This window comes from Melospiza georgiana, chromosome 3 (genome assembly GCF_028018845.1).
Source record: "Melospiza georgiana isolate bMelGeo1 chromosome 3, bMelGeo1.pri, whole genome shotgun sequence".
NCBI classification, from domain to species: Eukaryota; Metazoa; Chordata; class Aves; order Passeriformes; family Passerellidae; genus Melospiza; species Melospiza georgiana.
This window is the reverse complement of record NC_080432.1, coordinates 18372057-18391472: the sequence shown is the minus strand read 5'-3', so window position 1 is coordinate 18391472 and position 19416 is coordinate 18372057. Positions and strand designations below refer to the sequence as shown.

The window sequence follows — 19416 nt, the reverse complement described above, 5'->3', positions numbered from 1 at the left end:
AATTGTTGAGCAAAACCAATAGCATTTCATTGCTATTTTTCAGGGTTTGTCTCGTGTGGAGCTGTGCGGGTTTTTTGTCGGCTTTGAGTTTTTTTGGAAAGGAGGGTGGCAGATAAATTAGGAGGAGAAGGGGCCATTTACTGTGACCTGATGGTTCTCAGGTAACTCCTGCTGTTCTGTTTCATTAAACAACCAAACAAAAAGGAGTCTCAGAAAAGAGTGAAGCAGAGGGTCATGGTGAAAAGGTGAAGGACAATGCACTTACACAGGGGCATCCTCAGCAAGTCAGATGCCTACAACGTTTTTTCTCTCACCGAGAAATGAGTTTGGTTCACCTGGGAGTTTCAGAACCATTACTGGAAGTTATTACTGAATTTCAAATAGAAAACTGAAAAAAGATATAAAAGGATCAAGTACCTGGTTCCATTAACATGGTTACTGATAAAAGTCATGTTTTCCTCATTATTACACATGCATGTAAGATGAAGAAAAAGTGTAGAAAGTAATAAAAATGTGTCACCTTCCCCCTCCCTCTTCCCACATCTTCCTGGGCATAAATTAAGCCTTACAAATGAAAAGGCTACTCTGTGACATGCAATTTTTCTTTTAATTAAAAAGCTGGCTGTGTTGTGTTACATTACAAAATGTCCACATGCATAAATCTAAAAAAAGCCCCAAAATCTACTGTAAATCTACAACATACTAATGATTTACATTTGACTGCTGATTCGCTTTATGTCGAAGTCTTAGATTTGGTAAAGCATCGTAACAATGTAGGAAGGCATCTACATCTTTAAACTCTGGACTGTATTTGCTTTTTTTCTTTTTTTAAATTTTCCTAGAAAATTGCATGAAGGCTAACTAGAGAGGCTTCCTATCATAAAATTCCAAAATCTTGATATGCCATCACCGTCTAGGTCACCCTCACTTACAAATATTGCCCTTTCAAAGCACGTGTCTCCAATTGCTCCTCGTCTCGTGAACCGAACTTCTACACATCTGATCTCTTAAATTACTCATGGAAACATCAGATATGATAGGAAGACAAACCTGAGATACATTTGAAGTACAACAGTATAACTTGCTAACTCCTTCATTAATAAAGAAAACCTCTCTGAAAAGCCTTCCCAAGCTTTTCCCTGTTGTTGTTTTGTTTTTTTTTGTTTTTTTTTTTTGTCTCAACAACAAATTCTGAAACGTGTGCAATTTTATCTTGACATGAGTAGACTTCAAAGCACTGTGATCTTGTCTGATAGATGTAGGAATTTCTGCATAATCATTACAGTAACTTTAAGAGTCTTTTCCACCCTGCTGTAAAGGTCAGAAAAAAGCTGCAAACTAGGAGGGGAAGAGCATTATCACCAGAGTGATGTGTCTGAAGCTTTTCAGAATAGGTTGTTTCTCCCTCCTTCCAAGTGTCTGTCTGTCTCCGTTTTCTTCTAACAGCTCACAAAACGTAGTCAGTTTTATATCAAGTTAAAGAGTCACATCGGCTTAGTACGAGTCTTTCTATGCAGTATTGGACTTGCTGAGTTCCTGCCTGATAGCTGCAGAGAGACAGAGACAGGGTTAGCAAATCAAATAAAGAATTCTTTACTTCAGGGCAGCAAGCTGGACACACAACTGACCCCCCAAAGCAGGCTCATCCTGCTCTCACAATGTGAAGAACCAGCACCTAAGGCAGCCCCATGTGGCTTCAGACAAGTGGCATTAGCAACCAGGCACTGCCTTGTTTCTTCCTGTAAAATTTATGTTGAAATCCTAAGTTTTAGTTCCCACCTCCAGCAAGCCTGTGGGAAACACCACCATTGGGATTTTCAAAGCGATTTTCATTTATTTTAATTTTTTTTTAATTTAAGAGCAGCCTCGGGGGCCTGTTTGTACTCTACTGGTCTAAAAGGCCGTGGTACAACACAGCACAAACAAAATATGGGGAAAAGCACTACACTTTCCTTTGTCCCAAACCAGTCAGTTCTTTCATATCAGTTGATGACATTCAATATTTTATCAGCAGTGGTATTAGATTAATATGACTTTTTTTCCTCCCCACTTTGTTTTGGTACATTCCACAAAGCCAAAAAGAACAAAAGGCCCAGCAAGGTAGTAAATAATATACAGAGTTTTGCTTAATTCCTGACAGGTGAACCTTTAGGATTATGTTTTCTCAATGATTTCCCTTAAGTACAGAAGACTACATAGGAAAATATCTTGTGTTAAAATAGAAATTAAAACTGTGAGACTTCTTTTCTTTGAATCATTTGTTACAGATCAAAGAGGTAACTGAAAGCTGGAAGCTTTCATTAAAATTCTTTCAAATTCTCTTCTAAATATTTCTAGTTTTGAAATACATACCTCAGCAGCTCTGGATTATTTAGAAATAACCCACCTACCACCACATGACATTAAAGATAACTTCAAATCACTCAAATACAGCATCACTTCAACCACTCTTAAAAGACACCTTTGTATCAATATTCTACTAAAACAAAACCCCCAGGAGGGAAATCCCTGAAGCACATCAACTGGAACAGGTCTGGCACCAGTGCTTTGCCACCAGACAAAGAACAAAGCTACTTTTACCAATAAATCGCTCTCAGGCTACCAATACATTGCATTTACATTTTAAAGCACCTGCAGCTACTCTAACTCTGAGCAGCAGCAGTGAACAGAGCAATACTTACCATCAATGAGTTCTTCCTTTAATTTCGTTAACTCCTTCCTCATTTCATCTAAAATATCCTAAAAATGTGTCAAGGCATAAATAACAGATTAGCAAAGAGATTAGTTTTTGCAAACTGTAAATTTCTGTGGAGAGAAATCCAGAATTATCCCACTACAATTCTTCCCATTAATCCTTAACCCTTTTGAGAAGCATAACCCACCCCTCAGCTTCCAAATTAATCCTGAAAACCTAAGGCATCCCTAGAACATTATTAGTGCAGTTACAACACAGAAAAAACAGCCCCTAGAAGTGCCACAGATTGATTCCTGTACAATTTATGAGAGGTGAAGGGTTAAGAACGAGAGAGCTTTGCTGCAGGTGAGATGTGATGTGGAACGCAAAGAAAGGAGCTCACTAAACACCACAAGCCAAGGAAGTATTCCAAGGAAAAAAAAAAAAACCCAAGGTAACCAAGGTATCAGGGTCCCAGTCCCAGTGGAATGTGATGGAATGAAGAGAACAGAGTGAAGTGCTGTCCCTGCTTGCTGTTTTTTCCATCCTTTCCTCCAAGCTCCTCCAGAACCACCCCCCAGGCCAGAAGCCACTCTAAAGCTGCTGAACCAGGACCCAATCCGGAACCAATCCAGAACCAACCAAAACTGATCCTTAAACCAACCTAAAGCCAAGCACTATGTGGGGACATGGTCTAGAAGCAACTAAAAGTTGCTATCAAAGTAGAAGTGGCTCTACAATTACCCACTGAGCTGCAGCCTGAACCAGAATTTCTCTCCCCACTTGGGGATGATTGATCCAAACACCACCTGGAGATCCTTCACCTCCAGCTCCACAACTCCCACAGGATTCCTCTGCTCTTGAACTGGGGAGCTGCACAAATTGCAGCATCCCTGGGTACTCTTCTACCCCAAAACTTGTGACCACAGGTGCTCACAGCTGATATTAAATCATGGTGGTACTGCTAAAGCTGCCCCAAGGGCTTGGTGTTTGTTTGAATACAGCAGAGAAGGAAAGATTTTCCAGGCAAACTGATTTCCCAGTTCCATTTATAATGCCAACACCATCCTGTGAGTGCTCCTAATGCAAAAGCAGGAACTTTGTGAGACACAAACAGGACTGTCTAAGCCTCCATCCTACAGCTCCTAAGAACACTGACACATGCCTGGGCAAAAATAAAGCCTAGTAATTACTAAATCATTAAAACTTTGCAACTAACAAAACAGCTAAAAGTTGGTATCAGGCAGCTGCATGTTCTTATATCCAACTTCCACAGCAACATTTTTTAAAGCATTATCCACATACCTGCTTCAATCTGTCATAATCTAGACCTTCTGACTGTACTCCGTTGGCACTGGGCTGTCCCGTTGGTGTAGATTTTGGTCTGCAGCACAAAAACACATCCAGGAATTACTGGCTGCTCATTATTACAGGATACATAAGAGATTCCCCCATCAAAATTGCTGATATTTGTATAACAAAAATATAGTAAAAAATCAGAATGAAAAACAAAAAAATATTGGGAGTGGGAGGATGAGAAAAAAATCAAGCAGACCCAAAATACCACACAGAATAGAAAGCAACACCCAAGAACGTTTTCCACACACTGGAAATAATAATTACCATAAGAGTTATTAGTTCAAACCAAGAACTTTCAAAGCAGCAGACAGATTTCACTGTCAGTGGTTTCTGATTTCTTCATAATGGGCATGAAAAGCTGAATGCCTTCAAATGTCAAGCACTTTCCTTTTGTAACTGAGGCTCATTCAAAAGAGGCTCTGTCTCCCAAGGAAGCACTCCCACCAACTAATGACTGCATGCTGATGCTGACTGTATGGATGCTGAGCAATCACCCTGGGGCATTTTCAACACTTGACAGACCCAAGCAATGCTATCCAACTCCTCTGCAACCTCAATTATTCCATCAGTTGCTTTCTAAAGCTACTGAAAGCAAATACTGTAACAGCACCAAGATTTATCTTTATTTATGATAACTGAGAGCAAGTTCTAATGTTTTGGACTATGTCATATTTCATGTTTGCTTATGAAATACTCTCTTTTAGACATCAAAAACTTGCTTCCACAGATCACCTTGCATTTTTAACACAGATTCCAAGAGAAGGGGGTTTTCCTGCCTTTCCACTTCTCTTTCCTGATCCCCTCTTTCATTCAAGGGGTAATTCAGACTCAGGGACTTACAGAGCTGTGAGCAGAGACAGAGCCTGGATGTTCACAGCAGGAATACCAAGAGAGTTCTCCCAAGAGGGAGGAATGTTCTGCTGTTCTTAAATACTTTTTACACCTTTGCTAACATTCTCCCTCCCTTACCAAGCCAACTTCAAGCCAAAAAGAAGCTGTGGATAAAATTCTTGACAATTCATCTCAAGGGGTTTAGAATTATCACAGTATGCTAATTTTAAGGAAGGGCAGAGTATAAAGTAGACTAAGCTGGGTCCTATTTCATTGCCCTTGTATGTGGCATCTCTGGCCTACACTCAGTGTGTCCCTTCAAAATTCCTACATAGGAGAAATTCATTCAGCACTGCATTTTTCTGCATTTGGTACATGAAGGTGCAGACAGATTTACTGCCACAAAGGTCGATAAGAATGAAAAAAAAAACTTTATTTCTTCGTTTGTTTTACAAAATAACTACCTTGAGCTTTCATGCATCTTCCCTTACAAGACAGTTTATCCATAAGGAAATTATCCTATTCTACTGGTTTTGTTCAGTAAGAGCTGAATGAACCTCACACTGGGTTGTCTTGTTGGCTTTTACAACCTGACAGGACTTTGTTCTGACTTGCTAACTGAAGAACACTCAAAAATGTGATTCCCACAGAAAAGGGTGCACACATCAAAATGTTGGTTTGATACTTGTTCTTCCCTGGGGATCACAGAGCTCAACTGTCACAGCTGTAAAGACTTTAGTCCACACAGTTTAAATATAAATTCCCAGAGAGAAATTGCTAATTATTATTCTTGAAACACACCAAAATGAAACACACAATCTGCTGAGTAAGACAGAAGATTAAATATTGAGTAACTTGATATGAAAGCAGCTGGAAAATAGAATTCACCTTGCAACCACCAGAGAAACTACAGTGTGCACTAATGCTATGAAGGCAAACCACAGTTTAGGATCTTTTACAGAACTGTTCACATGTTACAGTGCTTAGGTCAGTATGGAAGAATTCCTTGCTCAAAAACATTTATCAGCTGAGATCTTTGGCCATTGCTGTTTCATCAGGTACCTGGTATTTAAAGAGTTACTTGCAGTTTGCACCTGAAATTGTGAGCCCTGACCTACTCCAGGCAGAACACTGATTTTTTCAGATAGCTCATAGATAGTTTCTGATCATTTCCGTTGACTGTAGTTCTGTTCCCATACACTGTGGCATGACAGCATTTATCCAACATGACTGAAAAAAATCCTCTTAAATGCAGCACCTGGCAATTGGTAACAGTCACCTAGTGCCTGCCTTAATGGAAAAACTCAATCAGTATTATGCTTTAATATTTTTAAAAATTACTTATGAGTTCAATGTATTCATAAGATGACTTCAGAGAAAAGCTCTACACAAACTGACTGCTTCCTTTTCTCCATATCTTTAGAACAAAGAGTCAGTTTTACCCATCACAACTATCTACTGCTTCTATCTGTTAAAAATCTCCTCAGGAAAGCTTTTTTATGAACACTGCCCCTCAGTCTTGACAATGTGCTCACTTTTTGCTTTCCAAAATGCAAAACATTCTTAATTCAAACACTGAAATACCATAATTAGCAAAATAAATAATTTCTAACATCAGGAAAATCTAGCTGTGTTCCTCCCCAAATTATGCTAATTTTTTTTCCTCTTTTTCAGCCTGAATGTAGCTGTCATTTAGGCAAACATGAACTATTGAAATTGAGTGAATACAAACATCCCAACGTGGCTGAAGAGCTCTCCCGTGTGGTTTTCCATAGCATTGCCTGACAGTCCCTAACACACCTTCAACCAAGCATGCAAAGGAAAGTTCTTATCCATGCCAACATGCAGAACACACCACCCAAGATAAGTAGCTAAAAGGGGAACTTTTCATACAAAAAGATTAAGTAATCACCACAAGGACTGCCTTCATGAGAAACAAAGCTGGAATTTGACTCAGTAATTCTGAGAGGCTCTGGAACAACATTTACCTCTGGAAAGCTCTCAAAGCCTGAAGGGTTTCAATGTCAGCACTTTATGACCACTAGAGAGCGAAATTTAAGATCTCCAGCAAAAAATACACATGATGTTAACCAACTTGTGAATATGTTCCAAGTAGAAAGACTAAATTTACGTTTTAAAAGTCTTCAATCAAAAAGCAGATGTAAAAACACACCTAGAAAATTAATTCCTGTTCCTCTGTATCTAAACTAACAGTTTTGAAAACCTGCTTCTTAAAACACTGCAAATGGTCCACTAAATCCTGGCATATTCAACAGGAATTTGTACCTTTGCAGGTGGAGACTGCCAGAAAAGCAGGATTTTATATGAATTCCTACCTGGTTCTTTAGCCATCTCAATTTGCCTTTTAACCAGTCCAAAAATGGGCTCAACTGGGCAAACAAAATGTGGGGGAGGAACCTGGTGGTGCATGTGGTGATTACCAACCCATGTAGAAAAACTCCAACCCTGAACTGGTCAAAGGAGGTGTTAGGAAGTCTCAAATCCCAACAGGATGATACCTGTTTAATGAATCATAGAACCTGTTTTCAGAAGCAAGCAGATTTTTCCATGGAGATTCCCGTCTATTAGGGGGAGAAACACTACCTTTAAAAGCTATTACAGCTCTTCATTTTGTTCACTTTTAGCACCTTCAACACCATGGGGTTTCAGTAGATTCAAGAGTTCTACTTGCATGTTTCAGGAAATATTAAAAACCCACAGCTTAAGTCTTTTCTGTTTGCTCCAAAAAGCAAAGGCCTCATTTTAGACAGGACACTAATTTGTTTTAAAATACTTCTAGCATTCTCTCTGGATAACAACAACTTTATCCTCTACCTCTGGGGAAGCTCTGAAGAGAAAATTTTGCTGACTTGCCAGTTTCTTAAGTGTGCTTTGCTTAATCCCTGTGTGTGACTCACATCCTCCCTGCAGAGGTCAGGTGAAAGAAATCCTCACATCCTAAAGGGTGAAAGAAATCCCCTCCTGGCAAACACAGTGTTAGTGGTTCAAACTGCAGCTCCCCTTGACTAAACAAAGCTAATTTAACAAGCTGCTTGCTGAGAGAGACTTGGCAAATGTAGGAAGTTAAGAGAAATACAAGGATATTCAAGAGAGACTTCTTCTAACAGCTTCTCCTTGTATGAAACCTTCCTCATCCTGGCAGAGCATGCTGTCAACACTGACTAAAAAATGGTATCAGCAGGCCTGAAGTATGTGTTATGGCACCTTCCAGCAGGTTATGACAGCACTGAGAAAGAAAACTGACATTAAATAAACACAGAATTCTTATTTTGGATTAGAGTATACACCCAGGGAAGTTCACATCAAGTTAAATTCTATTTGCATTTTCCACTGGATGAATGAAGACAAAAGTCTGATGGAGAAAGTGCCCCAATAAATCTAAGAGAGATATTAAAAATCCTCTGTACTCCTCTAGGTCAGAAAACATTTTTAAATAGACCTCAGCAACCTCTGAATTTCACTAGCTGGAAAAAGATCAGAAAAACTGGAAGCATGAAACAGTTTACAAAAACCTATTGTAGAATCAAGACTTCAGAACATCCCAGACTCCCCAAAAGAGTCAGACATAGAGAGTTGCCCTACTTATTAATCCCTTTACCCTACGGATAAGCAATTTGAGCCAAGTACCTACAGCCAAAGGTCAGCACCTGTCTCGCACAACATGAACTCTAAAATGCTCTTTAGGACTCCTTACACCAATTATTTCTGTGACAAGCTCCCCTGGAATGCCACCTTTTGAAGCAGATCAAAATCTCAGCACAAGGGACCTTGGTCAAAGCAGGTCAGAGCTACTGGGGAGGAGGGGGAGAGGGCAGGGAAAGCCAAGGGCAAAGGTGATGCAGGATTCTGTTACACTGACAGGGTGGCAGAGGGAACATCACCACCAATGGCACCTGTTTATGGACAAAAAACACAGCAAGCAACCAGAACCAAGGCTGCAGACACCTCAAACTCCTGCATTTATTCTAAAACAGAGATACTTTCTTCACAAAGAGTGTTTAGTGTTGCATTTTAGAACTGAAGACCCCAAGGGCAATCCCAGCTACAAGTGAGGCCACTCACAGAACAATTGTTTTTAATACTCTCATCACCAAATATTTTATAGCTGTGTCCAATAGCCAGATTTTAATGGGAATTCAAGTAATTTCAAACACAGCATTCCCAAGTTGAACACGTTTCTCTTGCTTTCTCTCAAGAAATTCAGGGAACTTCTCAGATTATCAGGGGTCAGAACTTTTAACCTCTGTGTACAATACAGAGGAATTCTAAATGAACAAGCCTTCTGCCTAAAGTAAATTACAATCAAATATATATCCAAAAACTTGCTAAAGTAGCCATTTTACTTGCTGAAAATGCCTTTCAAAAGACTCCCTACTCACCAGAGTTCCAGCTGACAAGTTATCAAAGATTAGTTGATGCACTGAAGGATGTAAAACATTTCTATACTCCTTTAGGATGGACTTTCTTAGATTGGTATGAGAGCTACTGAAAATTGCCACAGAATCAAATCTTACCAAGATAACTGAAATATCCACAAAGGCACTCTGTGAGTGGCAGAGAAATAGAAAGAACACCTATTCTCTAGATTTACTACTGAACATGTGAACTGCAGCACATTTGGTTTCACCTTGCTGGAAATTTCAGACTTCAAATAAAAAATTCAACATTGCTGTAGGCAAATATAGACCTTATTAATTCAGGCTATACACCAAAAATTGTTAAACTTTTTGGGGTAAAACTTTCGATTTTAGTGTCAAAAATTTCTCTTATTAGCATTCTCCAAAAGTAACTCTTCATTCCTACTTAAAACTGCTTAAAGCAGGTTCATAGCAGCAATTTTAAACCCATAAAGATGATCTTTACTATTCTAGTTCAGTATCTTTAGCAGCATGTGCAACAATAACAAATGTAAGGAAAAGCAGCTGGTACAAAAGGGGAGTACCTGGAAATAACAGGTGACTTGCTTCCATTCACTGTATTTGTCCTTTCCCAAGGCTTTCTTGTTAGTTCTGAAAAACAGAGTTAGGAGATGAAAAACTTTTTTTTTCTATCCACTGGGTAATTTATGTGAGGAAACTTCAAGCATCTGGCGACTCAAGTCAGCTGCTTGGTGTTTTGCTCTTTTTATTACATTGCTTTAGCTCTTTCACATTCAGCTACCTCTTGTTGTACTCACCTGTGAATGTGACTGTGTTCACAGGGGTCTTATGTTGAAGGAAGAGATGGAGATCTGACTCCATATTTCAGCAGGTTTGGTTTATTATTTTATGATATATATTACATTAAAACTATACTAAAAGAATAGAAGAAAGGATTTCAGCAGAAGGCTAGCTAAGAATAGAATAGAAAGGAATGATAACAAAAGTTTGTGGCTCAGCTCTCTGTCCGAGCCAGCTGGACTGTAATTGGCCATTAATTAGAAACAACCACATGAGATCAATCACAGATGCACCTGTTGCATTCCACAGCAGCAGATAATCAATGTTTACATTTTGTTCCTGAGGCCTCCCAGCTTCTCAGGAAGAAAAAAATCCTAAGGAAAGGATTTTCCATAAAATGTGTCTGTGACATGCGAATGTATCAAGTGAGAGCATCTTGAAGTGTCACTGGTCTCCCAGACACTGTAAATGCCATTTGATTCTTAATCCAGCTGGGAGAAGGTCAGCCTATATTTTATAGGCATTGGATTTATTTACAGGTATTTATAGGTACTGGATGGCTTCAGCTGTGAACCATGGAATTCTGTAACCAGTCAGGTGCAGACACTTGAGGAATAGGTTTCTAAGCTAAAGGAGTTTTCTTAAACTCTTAATCACAGAAAATTAATTCAGTGCCAGTTTCAGTGAAGTGCCAGCAGGTACAACCTGACAACCAGAGTATCTTTCAGCAACAAGAAAGAAGGAGGTTCACTCCTTACAACCTGCACAAGTTAAAACAGCCTTTCTGTAGTGTGGATTGCTATTAATTGCTATCATTACTTACTCAGGACTTCAGTGCACCAGTGATCTTATCAGTCTTCACTTCAGATTTGGAGTTTGTTTGGTGTGCTCACTTTCTTTCATATTGCTTAGTTAGCTCTGCTAAGCTGGGCAAGCAGAGAGGCAGAAAGGCCCTTTCAGAGTTTCTTATTGACCAGAAAATTCCCTGGGATGCAGCTGGATACTGAGAACATCTAAATTGCACAAGTCTGCCAGCACAGTCTGTAACCCAGCCAAGTGCAGGCTCCTTATGCAAGTAATAAGCCTTAAACTTAATTTTATACATCAGTTTTCAGAAGTTGTCCTGCCATAGGAGTTATTTTAGAAGGATTTTAGCTATATCTGCAAAACTGGGAAACTTCTGCTATGGCTGCAGTTTGCTCAAGGATGCCAAATATCCCTCTTAAAACACTTTAAAGACCTGTTCCAGTGATGAGGCTCAGCACTACCAGAGCATCCTACAGCAAGAAACAAAGAAAACTTCCTCAACTGGAAGGGAATGGTCAAATTCTGAACGCATTTGACGTTTTTAACAGGTCTGGTGAGGCTTCTTATCATCACCAATTAAAGAAACCAATTCCAGAGGTTTTAATTTCCCTCTTTTTGGGCCTATATTATTAGAAGTGTTCCAAAAGCAGTCATTTTCTCAAGGCTAATGTCCTTTCTGTTTAACAGAATGTGTTGAACAAAATGAAGCAGACTCTTGTAAAAGAAGAGAAAAAAAAAGGTGTGTGTGTGTGAAAACCTTGATTTGTGTGATGTCATTTATTTCCTTGCAGTCTGACTTCTCTAGATGAGTGCCTGTATCTCAGTACTAACTTTGCCAGTTATTTCCATCTGGACACACAACCCCTGGCACTCCTTTTTATTCCCCAGCCAGGTTTTGTTCACACTACAGCAGTGGTTTTCAGTATTAAGGCCTGCACATCATCAAGTGGTTGAATCATCTGGAAGAGAAGTGCACACATGGGCAAGCAATCAGCAGAGGAAGCTGGAACATACTGGAAGTTGGTGTCTTCATTATCCAGTTATTTCCTTTCTGCTTCCAGTGCCTTTTGGGGTGACAGACTGCAGGGTTAAATGGCACAGCCCCCTCCTTTTGCAGGTATGTACTGAGAGGTGCCCAGGGAAACTGAGGGTACAACAAGGGACTACTAAGGGACAGGAAAATAAAGTTTTGAGTGTCTCTTGAGAGACAATAATTTACATATTTTACATCTGCATGCCACCTGCAGAATGTGTAAGTTTTCCTCACTGACTGTGTTGGCTACAGAGCTCCAAGCACTGCCCCTTCAGCAGAGGGGTCATGGGCAAAGAATTTCAGCACTCTGCATTTATATTCTTTATTCACTTATAGTCTTTTTATCCATCATCTTCTGAACCAGGACCCATTCTACAGCAAAATCCCAGGCTGTAATCATGGGAGAAGAGGGAGGCTCCAAAATTCAGCAGAGCTGACCAAGATTTGTCACTAGATTTTAGCATTACAGAGTCCCAGAGTTCACAAACCTGAGCTACTTACCAGGTGTGCTTGTTGAAGAAACCTTAGAAGATGAAGACTCTGATTCTTCCTGATTAAAATGGAGAAGAGAGGGAATAGGGAGAGAGGAGAGGAGAAAAATAATCTTTATAATCTGTTAGATTCACAAGAACCAATCTCAACTGTTTAAATATTTCAGTTTATATATATATATATACTTAAAATGGCTCTGCAGAACTGTATATAGAAAATGAGCAAGCACTTCACAGAGGAGTGGTTATATGTATATTTTATACAGTAAAGTATAAATAATCCCTTGTACACCACTGGAATCTCTCTGCTAATCCTTGTACTAGCAATGTGAATCAGATAAAATTTCTCAACTCACAGCTTTATCTTCTTTCTGCTCTGGTTCTGTTGATCCCTTTTCAGCAATTCTTCTCCTGTAAGCAGAGACAAATGTTACCAAGCTCATAATGGCTTTAAGATGGAAGAATGTTGTTTACTGCAATTAAAGACTTATACAGCCTCATGAAAATTAGTGTTTTAAGAAGTACTTTCAAAGCACCTTCAAAGGCAAAGCCTTCCTGCCAAAGCAACTGTGCAATTTGAAGTCTGCATGCCCTCCCTTGCTGCTGCACAAAGGCTTACAGAGAAGTACTGGATTACACTCACATAAGAATGGCTATTCATGAAACATGATCAGCTTCCCAAAGCAACCCTGAGCTGCTCTCCATCTGATCCCCAGCCAGCTGCAAGCCCAAATCCCACCTGTGTGATGATGACTAAGCAGCTGGAGCAGAGCAGGAACAGCTCCTCACCTCCTGGCCAGCAGGGCACTCATTTCTTCCATCAACCCACTGCCTCCCAAGGGAAGGGGTCCATTTCCACGGCCACCATCTGTTTTGGATGAAGCAGAGCCTCCTCCTCCTCCTCCACTCGAACTGGAGGAGTCTTCACCCTTCAGAGCACACAAAAAGACAGCAGATGTGCCAACAGAATGAGAGCTGACTTCATGGAACCAGCAAAGTTCATGTGCAAGAAAGGCACATATTGTATTTGCCGGGAATGTCCTGACAAAGGCAGGAATGATGAATCTGACTCCATATTCTCAGAAGGCTAATTTATTACTTTATAATTTTGTATTATATTAAAGAATGCTATACTATACTAAGAATACAGAAAGGATACGTACTCAATGCTATAAGATAATAATGAAAACTCATGACTTTTTCTAGAGTCCTGACAGAGCTTGGCCCCAATTAGCCAGAGTCAAAACAACTCACAGCAGAATCCAATGACTCCAAACACATTGCAAATGTGAGCACAACATAGGAGAAGCAAATGAGATAAGAACTGTTTTCCTTTTCTCTAAGGCTCCTCAGCTTCCCAGGAGAAAAATCCTGGGCGAAGGGATTTTTTCAGAGAATGTGAATGAAACAAAGCTCTGACTTCCACTGGAATGGTGGCTCTTTGCTCAGTGTACTAGACATTAAACTGGTAAGATATTGGGCAAGAAAACACTGAATTTCAGCAGGAGAGAAGCACTTTTATCCATTCTTATCTTTTTCTCTGAGGCTTCTCATCTTCCCAGGAGAGAAATCCTGGGTGAAGGGATTTTTTCAGAGAATGTGAATGCCACAGGCACAAGTGAAGAACGGCATGGGCTGGCAGCACATCCTGTAATGCTTTTTCCTTCATGAACTAAGCCTACCCCAAATACCTTGATACTGCTGTTGACCTTGACCAAAGCTTAGAAGCAGGGGGGGACACAGGAAGGTGAAAAAGAAACCAGAGCTCTATTTACCCGTGAGACTTTCCTAAGCTTGGCTCCAGCGAGTGCAGCTGCTAGTCCAGTTAGAGGGCGATTATCCTCGGCCACGAACCCCGCCGAAAATCCCGAGGCCGGCAGGGGGGGAGCCGGAGGGGGCAGGGGAACGGGAGGGGCTTGGCTGGGCAGCGGAGGAGGCGGCGGCGGCGGCGGGGGCGGCCCCGAGGGCGGCAGGGGAGGAGGTGGCGGAGGGCCAGGAGGAGCCGGGGCTGCTATTGAAGACTGAGCTGGGCCAGGGGGCAGGGGAGGTGGAGGAGGAGGTGCAGGCGGTCCTTGGACAGCACCTAGTGTCAGAGAGAAAACAAACAGAAGACATTAGGGATTTGGAAAACAAAGGGTCTTGCTTCCATTGAAATGGGTGGTTCTTTTGCTCAGTGTACGAGACATTAGAACTGGTAAGATACTGGGTAAGGAAACACTGAACTTCAGCAGGAGAGAAGCATTCTTAAATAATGTACTAAAAAAATTACACAGTATCCTGTGAGAGATCAGACAGTTCCAGAGACATTTATTTACATGAAACCCCACCAGTCAGGGTCTGTGCTGCAACCAAGAACAGCTTTACACCAGAAAACAGGCAGAGAGTAAAGTCAGGCATGAGCATCGTAGCAGGAGAACCACAGGGTGTGCTCACATGGTGCTGAACAGTACCTCACTGCATTAACAAACCCTAACACACCACCCAAACATCTGAACCCCTGAACTGTTCCAGTGCCAATGCTAACTTCTAAGCTGTATGTAAATCTTTCCTTTAAAATAATTCCAGCAATCAACTTTTACAATTGAATACAAACAGCAATTAGTGAGTTAGAAGACTGACATATTTCAAGCTAATGGGAAGAAGCCCTTCTATATTTTATCTATCATTCTTCTACTTATTTAAATTCACATTGTTATCCAAATACAAAGTGTACTTTGGAAAAAGAATATTCTGATGATCACTGTACTATTATTATTATTATTGGAAGAGTTTAAGAAATCTTGACGTAGACAACAGCTCCACACCTCCACAGATCCTACCTCTGTCTCACCAAAACCATCAAAAGGCAGGAAAATACTGCACAACTACCTTAATCTCTAAAGGCAGGAATTTCACATATGAGTCTTCCTGGTCTCCTACTCTGCTACCACTGCAGAAATTCTGTTAAACCCTCTTGGCATCACTCACTGTCCAAGTGCACACTTTTATTCCTACTAGAAGTGAGGCCATTTATTCTATTTCCACTCGATCCCAAAGCAGCTCAGACCTTCATTTCAGACAGGAGGATATAAACAGGGTCCATTCTTCATGGCTTGTACCAAGCTGCTTATCCCCCAGGAACCCCTCTGCCCACACCTTTGGAGCTGCTGCAGAGTTCTGTACAAAGACCTACATCTACTAAATCCACCTAAATCTGTTAAATCAGTATAAAAGCAGGTTAACAAAGACATGTATTACCATGTAAAATGCATTTCTATCATATTGGTGGAGTGTTCATTAAGGTTGTCACCTGCTTAAATCAAACTTATTGTCCAAAGTCTTCTTAGCTACACTGGTAAAATACTGCAGAAGGACCGTCTCCCTGTATCTAAATACACATGCATATATGTATGTGCACTAGGCTATGTATCTAAATACAACCACTGCCCAGAAAGAAATGCTGTAGGTGCACACATTACTTTCTAAATTTGAAGTACTCCTTACCAAAGGTCATTTACATGTCCAAAGCCACACATGTGCTCCTCTATGTTGGCTGCCATTAGGAAATGGATGATCTATGAAGTAATGAAGTGGTAACACCACTTCTCAAATAAACCATGACCTCACTGAAGGCCATTTACATGTCCAAAGCCACACATGTGCTCCTCTATGTTGGCTGCTATTAATGATCTGTGAACAATGAAGTGGTAACACCACTTCCCAAATAAACCAACAGTGCAGGGTTTACCAAGCAAGAATGTGACCAACTGTGTTCTCCAAAGGCAAGTTCTTAAGAAATGAGGATTTTACTCATGACAGGCCACAGAACATTGGCTCCTAGGCACAGAGCTCTTCCATTTCCCTTACCCCAGCAGTGTTGGGCATTAGGATCAGTGCAGCTTGGGGAGCACCGTGCTCATGCCTGGGGGCAGTCAGGGCTCTGCCCTGCCCTGCTTAGCGCATTAGTAGCAATAACAGAAAGCCTTACCCTGCTGGCTCGGAGCTTCAACCGGCTGAGAGGCTGCCTGCAAGACTGGCTCAGAAGCAGAGGAGTCTCCCAGCACAGAGTTTAGAGAGTTCTCAACAGAGGCAGGGGTAGCTGCAGAGGGAGAAGGGAGAACACTAGGCTTGGATGAGGGAGTCGAGGCATTCGGGGAGTTGGGAGAAGGAGAAGCTTGAGGCCCAGAGAGTGACAGAGGCGGAAAGGAAGGCAGCGGGGGGGGAGGAGGTGGCGGAGGCGGCGTTGAACCTGAGGTAGAAGGTGAAGGAACCGGATAAGCCAGGTTTTCGGGAAGCCCGTTGGGAGCCGTGGGAGAAGACGTGGACGCTTGGGCCGCCGCGTTGGAAGCCGCCACGGGCAGGACGGGTCTGGGCCCGGCGGCCTTGCCCGGAGGGCTGCTGATCATGACCGGAGGAGACGGGGGCAGGGGCGCGAAGCTGGGCGCGGCCCAGGCCGCGGGCCTGCTGCTGCTGCTGGGAGGCAACGTGGCCGCGGCGCCCACGGGAGAAGGGGGCCGGGAGCTTTTGTTCACGGGCCGAGGAACCGTGGCGTAATGGGGGAGAACGGGGTGGAAAGCCGAGCCTAGGGATGTAGCAAAACGCGATGCAGAGTGCCTTAGAGGCGGTGTAGGGGGAGTGGAGGTCGGTGGTGCAGAAGTCACTACAGCGTACTCCGGTGTGGCCTCGGCCATTGGCGCTGAGACTGCTTTTGCATATGATGGAGGAGGTGCTGAAGGAGGCTGGCAACTGGAGTATTCAGGAAGTGGAGTGCTATACGGGGAGTTGTCGAAAGATGGAGCTGGACAGAAGATGGAAAGCAGCAGCAAAGGCAGGATAAAAAAAGGAGAAAGAGAAAAAGGGAGCTAATGAAGCAACAAAACCAGCATTCGAACAAAATGTAAAAATGTAGACTACAGTTAGTACCAGAGGATTAGGCACAAGTGAAAATACTGTTAGGAAAGTTTTACATATTATCAACAGCTGCTCTTAAATTTTACCAACTCTTTTTGTGCCAACAATTGAATTTACAAGTACGTTCTAGAGAAAGTTTTCTCAAATCCCATCTGTGAGATGGGTTAGATATTGGGTTGAGCAGTCAGTCTTTTACCAGCTTTTATCTTCTTGTTTGGTTGCAAACTGCAAGCAAATGTAGTGATCTTAACATTTGTTTCAACTCTTACCATAGGCAGCAAGTGTCATCTCTCTATACCCCATAAAAAGCTGCATAGCAAATATTGAAAGTACTGGGAATAAAGCTACCAATAAAATCCTCTGCTCTAAAATGACTTACATAGTATTCGTTGACTTTCACCATAGCTGACTTATGTAAATTGAGTTTGAGACTGAAGAACAACCAAGCACTTGACTAATGTTCCATTATATTACCAAAATGAGAAAGCTTTCAGTTATCACTGGATGCTTTTCCACAGGCAGAGCATTATCTTATCTACAAATACATACAACACATTTCACTGAAATGTTACTACAATGATAGATTAAGCAAGGCTTCAGACTGAAAAGCATTTCTCACACTATTGCTTTGCCTTATATAGCAACATACCTTCTATGTTAACACACTCAACCTGATACCTTTTAGGGTTTTTTTCCCAACTTATATAATGACAACACATTTGTTGAATAGAGCTAAAAATGATAAGGTATTTAGAAAGTTTAACTCATCACACTTCAACCAATGTTGGAGGTGCCCAAAATGATTCAAGTTCTTCCACGCAATCAGAGAGTACGGCAATGGAGTGAGCAAAGAATGCAAAAAAATTTATTTCAGAATTAATGGAAAATTATGACAGGAAAGTCAAATATCTTAGACTTCTTGCCATAAAAAAAGGGAAGGGATTCCAGCCAAATGAAGCCTGAAATACTGACTGTGGCTACACAGCTCTACACCCTTGCCATTTGTTGGTTCTCTCCCACTCCATCACCCAAACACATCAAGAGCGGTCTAGTTGTAGAACACGCTCGGATTTTGAAATTCTTACCAGCATTTGAAATTCTTCTCTCTCTTTCCCATTCCAACTGTTCCCTTTCCAACTGTTCTTGCCGCTCTCTCTCTTGCCTCTCCCGTTCGAGTCGTTCCAGTCTCTCGCGGTCCTGCCTCTCCTTCTCCTGTCTCTCCCTCTCCAGGCGCTCCTGCCGTTCCCTCTCCTGCCGTTCCCTCTCCAGCTGCTCCTGCTCCAGGCGCTCTCTTTCCAGCCTTTCCCTTTCCAGCCTCTCTCTCTCCAGCCTCTCCCGTTCCATCCGTTCGCGATCCAGCCTCTCCCGTTCCAGCTCCTTCTGCCTCTGCTGCTCTTGCAACTGTCTGCAGTGGTGAGAAAAGGAAAGAGACTCAGCTCCAAAGTGAAAACCAAACACATCAGGCAGCTCCTCAAAGGACAAGGACATAAACCAACAATCCTGGAAGCAGCCAGAACAAAAGCACAGCATTTCTACTTACCTGGAAGTCCTAATCCTAACACGCCACTTTTCTGAGCTGGATAATAGTTTTATTATGTTTACAGTAAAAAGAATCACATATCTGATTTCCTCTTAACTAACTGAACATTCTGAGAGACAAACTTCAAGAGGTAATTTACTGCTCATTTAATAACTGATACAATCTTCCCAGTTTGGGATATGGAGTTACACTTGTTCTTTGCACAGTATTTTATACTCACAGCAGTGAATAGAAGTACAGTGAAATAGCACTAATACAAGTACTCATTAAAAAAAAAAAGAAACACCTCAAACAAATTATGGTTTTTGGATTAACTAGTCAGACAGAATTCGTCCATATTTTATTTTATTCCATATCCATCAAAATGCACACGTGTCCATCCTCACTTGCATCCTAACAGACACACACAGCTGAACTGGCAACAACATGAGAACACCCTGAAGGCACAGGAAAAATGGACATGGTCAAAAAAAATCCAGGGTGCAGCAGCCAAGGAAACACTGCAGGGAGCTGGCAGGGCTTCCAGCTCATGGGAGGCTTTGCAAAGCAAAGCAGAGAGGGGGAAGATGTGAAGAGGAGGAAAACAAGTAAAAGCCAGGCAGTGGAAATAC

At 41.6% G+C, this 19416-nt stretch overlaps 1 protein-coding gene across 8 annotated transcripts in view; it reads right to left on the bottom strand.

The window, feature by feature from the left end:
- Positions 1-1142: 1142 nt before the first annotated feature.
- Positions 1143-19416, bottom strand: part of ENAH (ENAH actin regulator) — an 89916-nt gene continuing 71642 nt past the window's right edge. For 3 of the 8 annotated variants that reach the window (XM_058019987.1, XM_058019988.1, XM_058019990.1), the window contains 10 exons: positions 18351-18670; positions 16343-17152; positions 14151-14458; positions 13165-13304; positions 12732-12786; positions 12386-12434; positions 9828-9894; positions 3980-4058; positions 2682-2739; positions 1143-1547 (listed from right to left, as the gene is read on the bottom strand). In XM_058019987.1, coding sequence (XP_057875970.1) covers positions 1510-1547; positions 2682-2739; positions 3980-4058; positions 9828-9894; positions 12386-12434; positions 12732-12786; positions 13165-13304; positions 14151-14458; positions 16343-17152; positions 18351-18670 — 1924 coding nt within the window. In that variant the 3' untranslated portion in view covers positions 1143-1509. The remainder of the gene's footprint in view (positions 1548-2681; positions 2740-3979; positions 4059-9827; positions 9895-12385; positions 12435-12731; positions 12787-13164; positions 13305-14150; positions 14459-16342; positions 17153-18350; positions 18671-19416) is intronic. The other 5 variants (XM_058019991.1, XM_058019992.1, XM_058019993.1 and 2 more) reach the window with 3 other exon arrangements.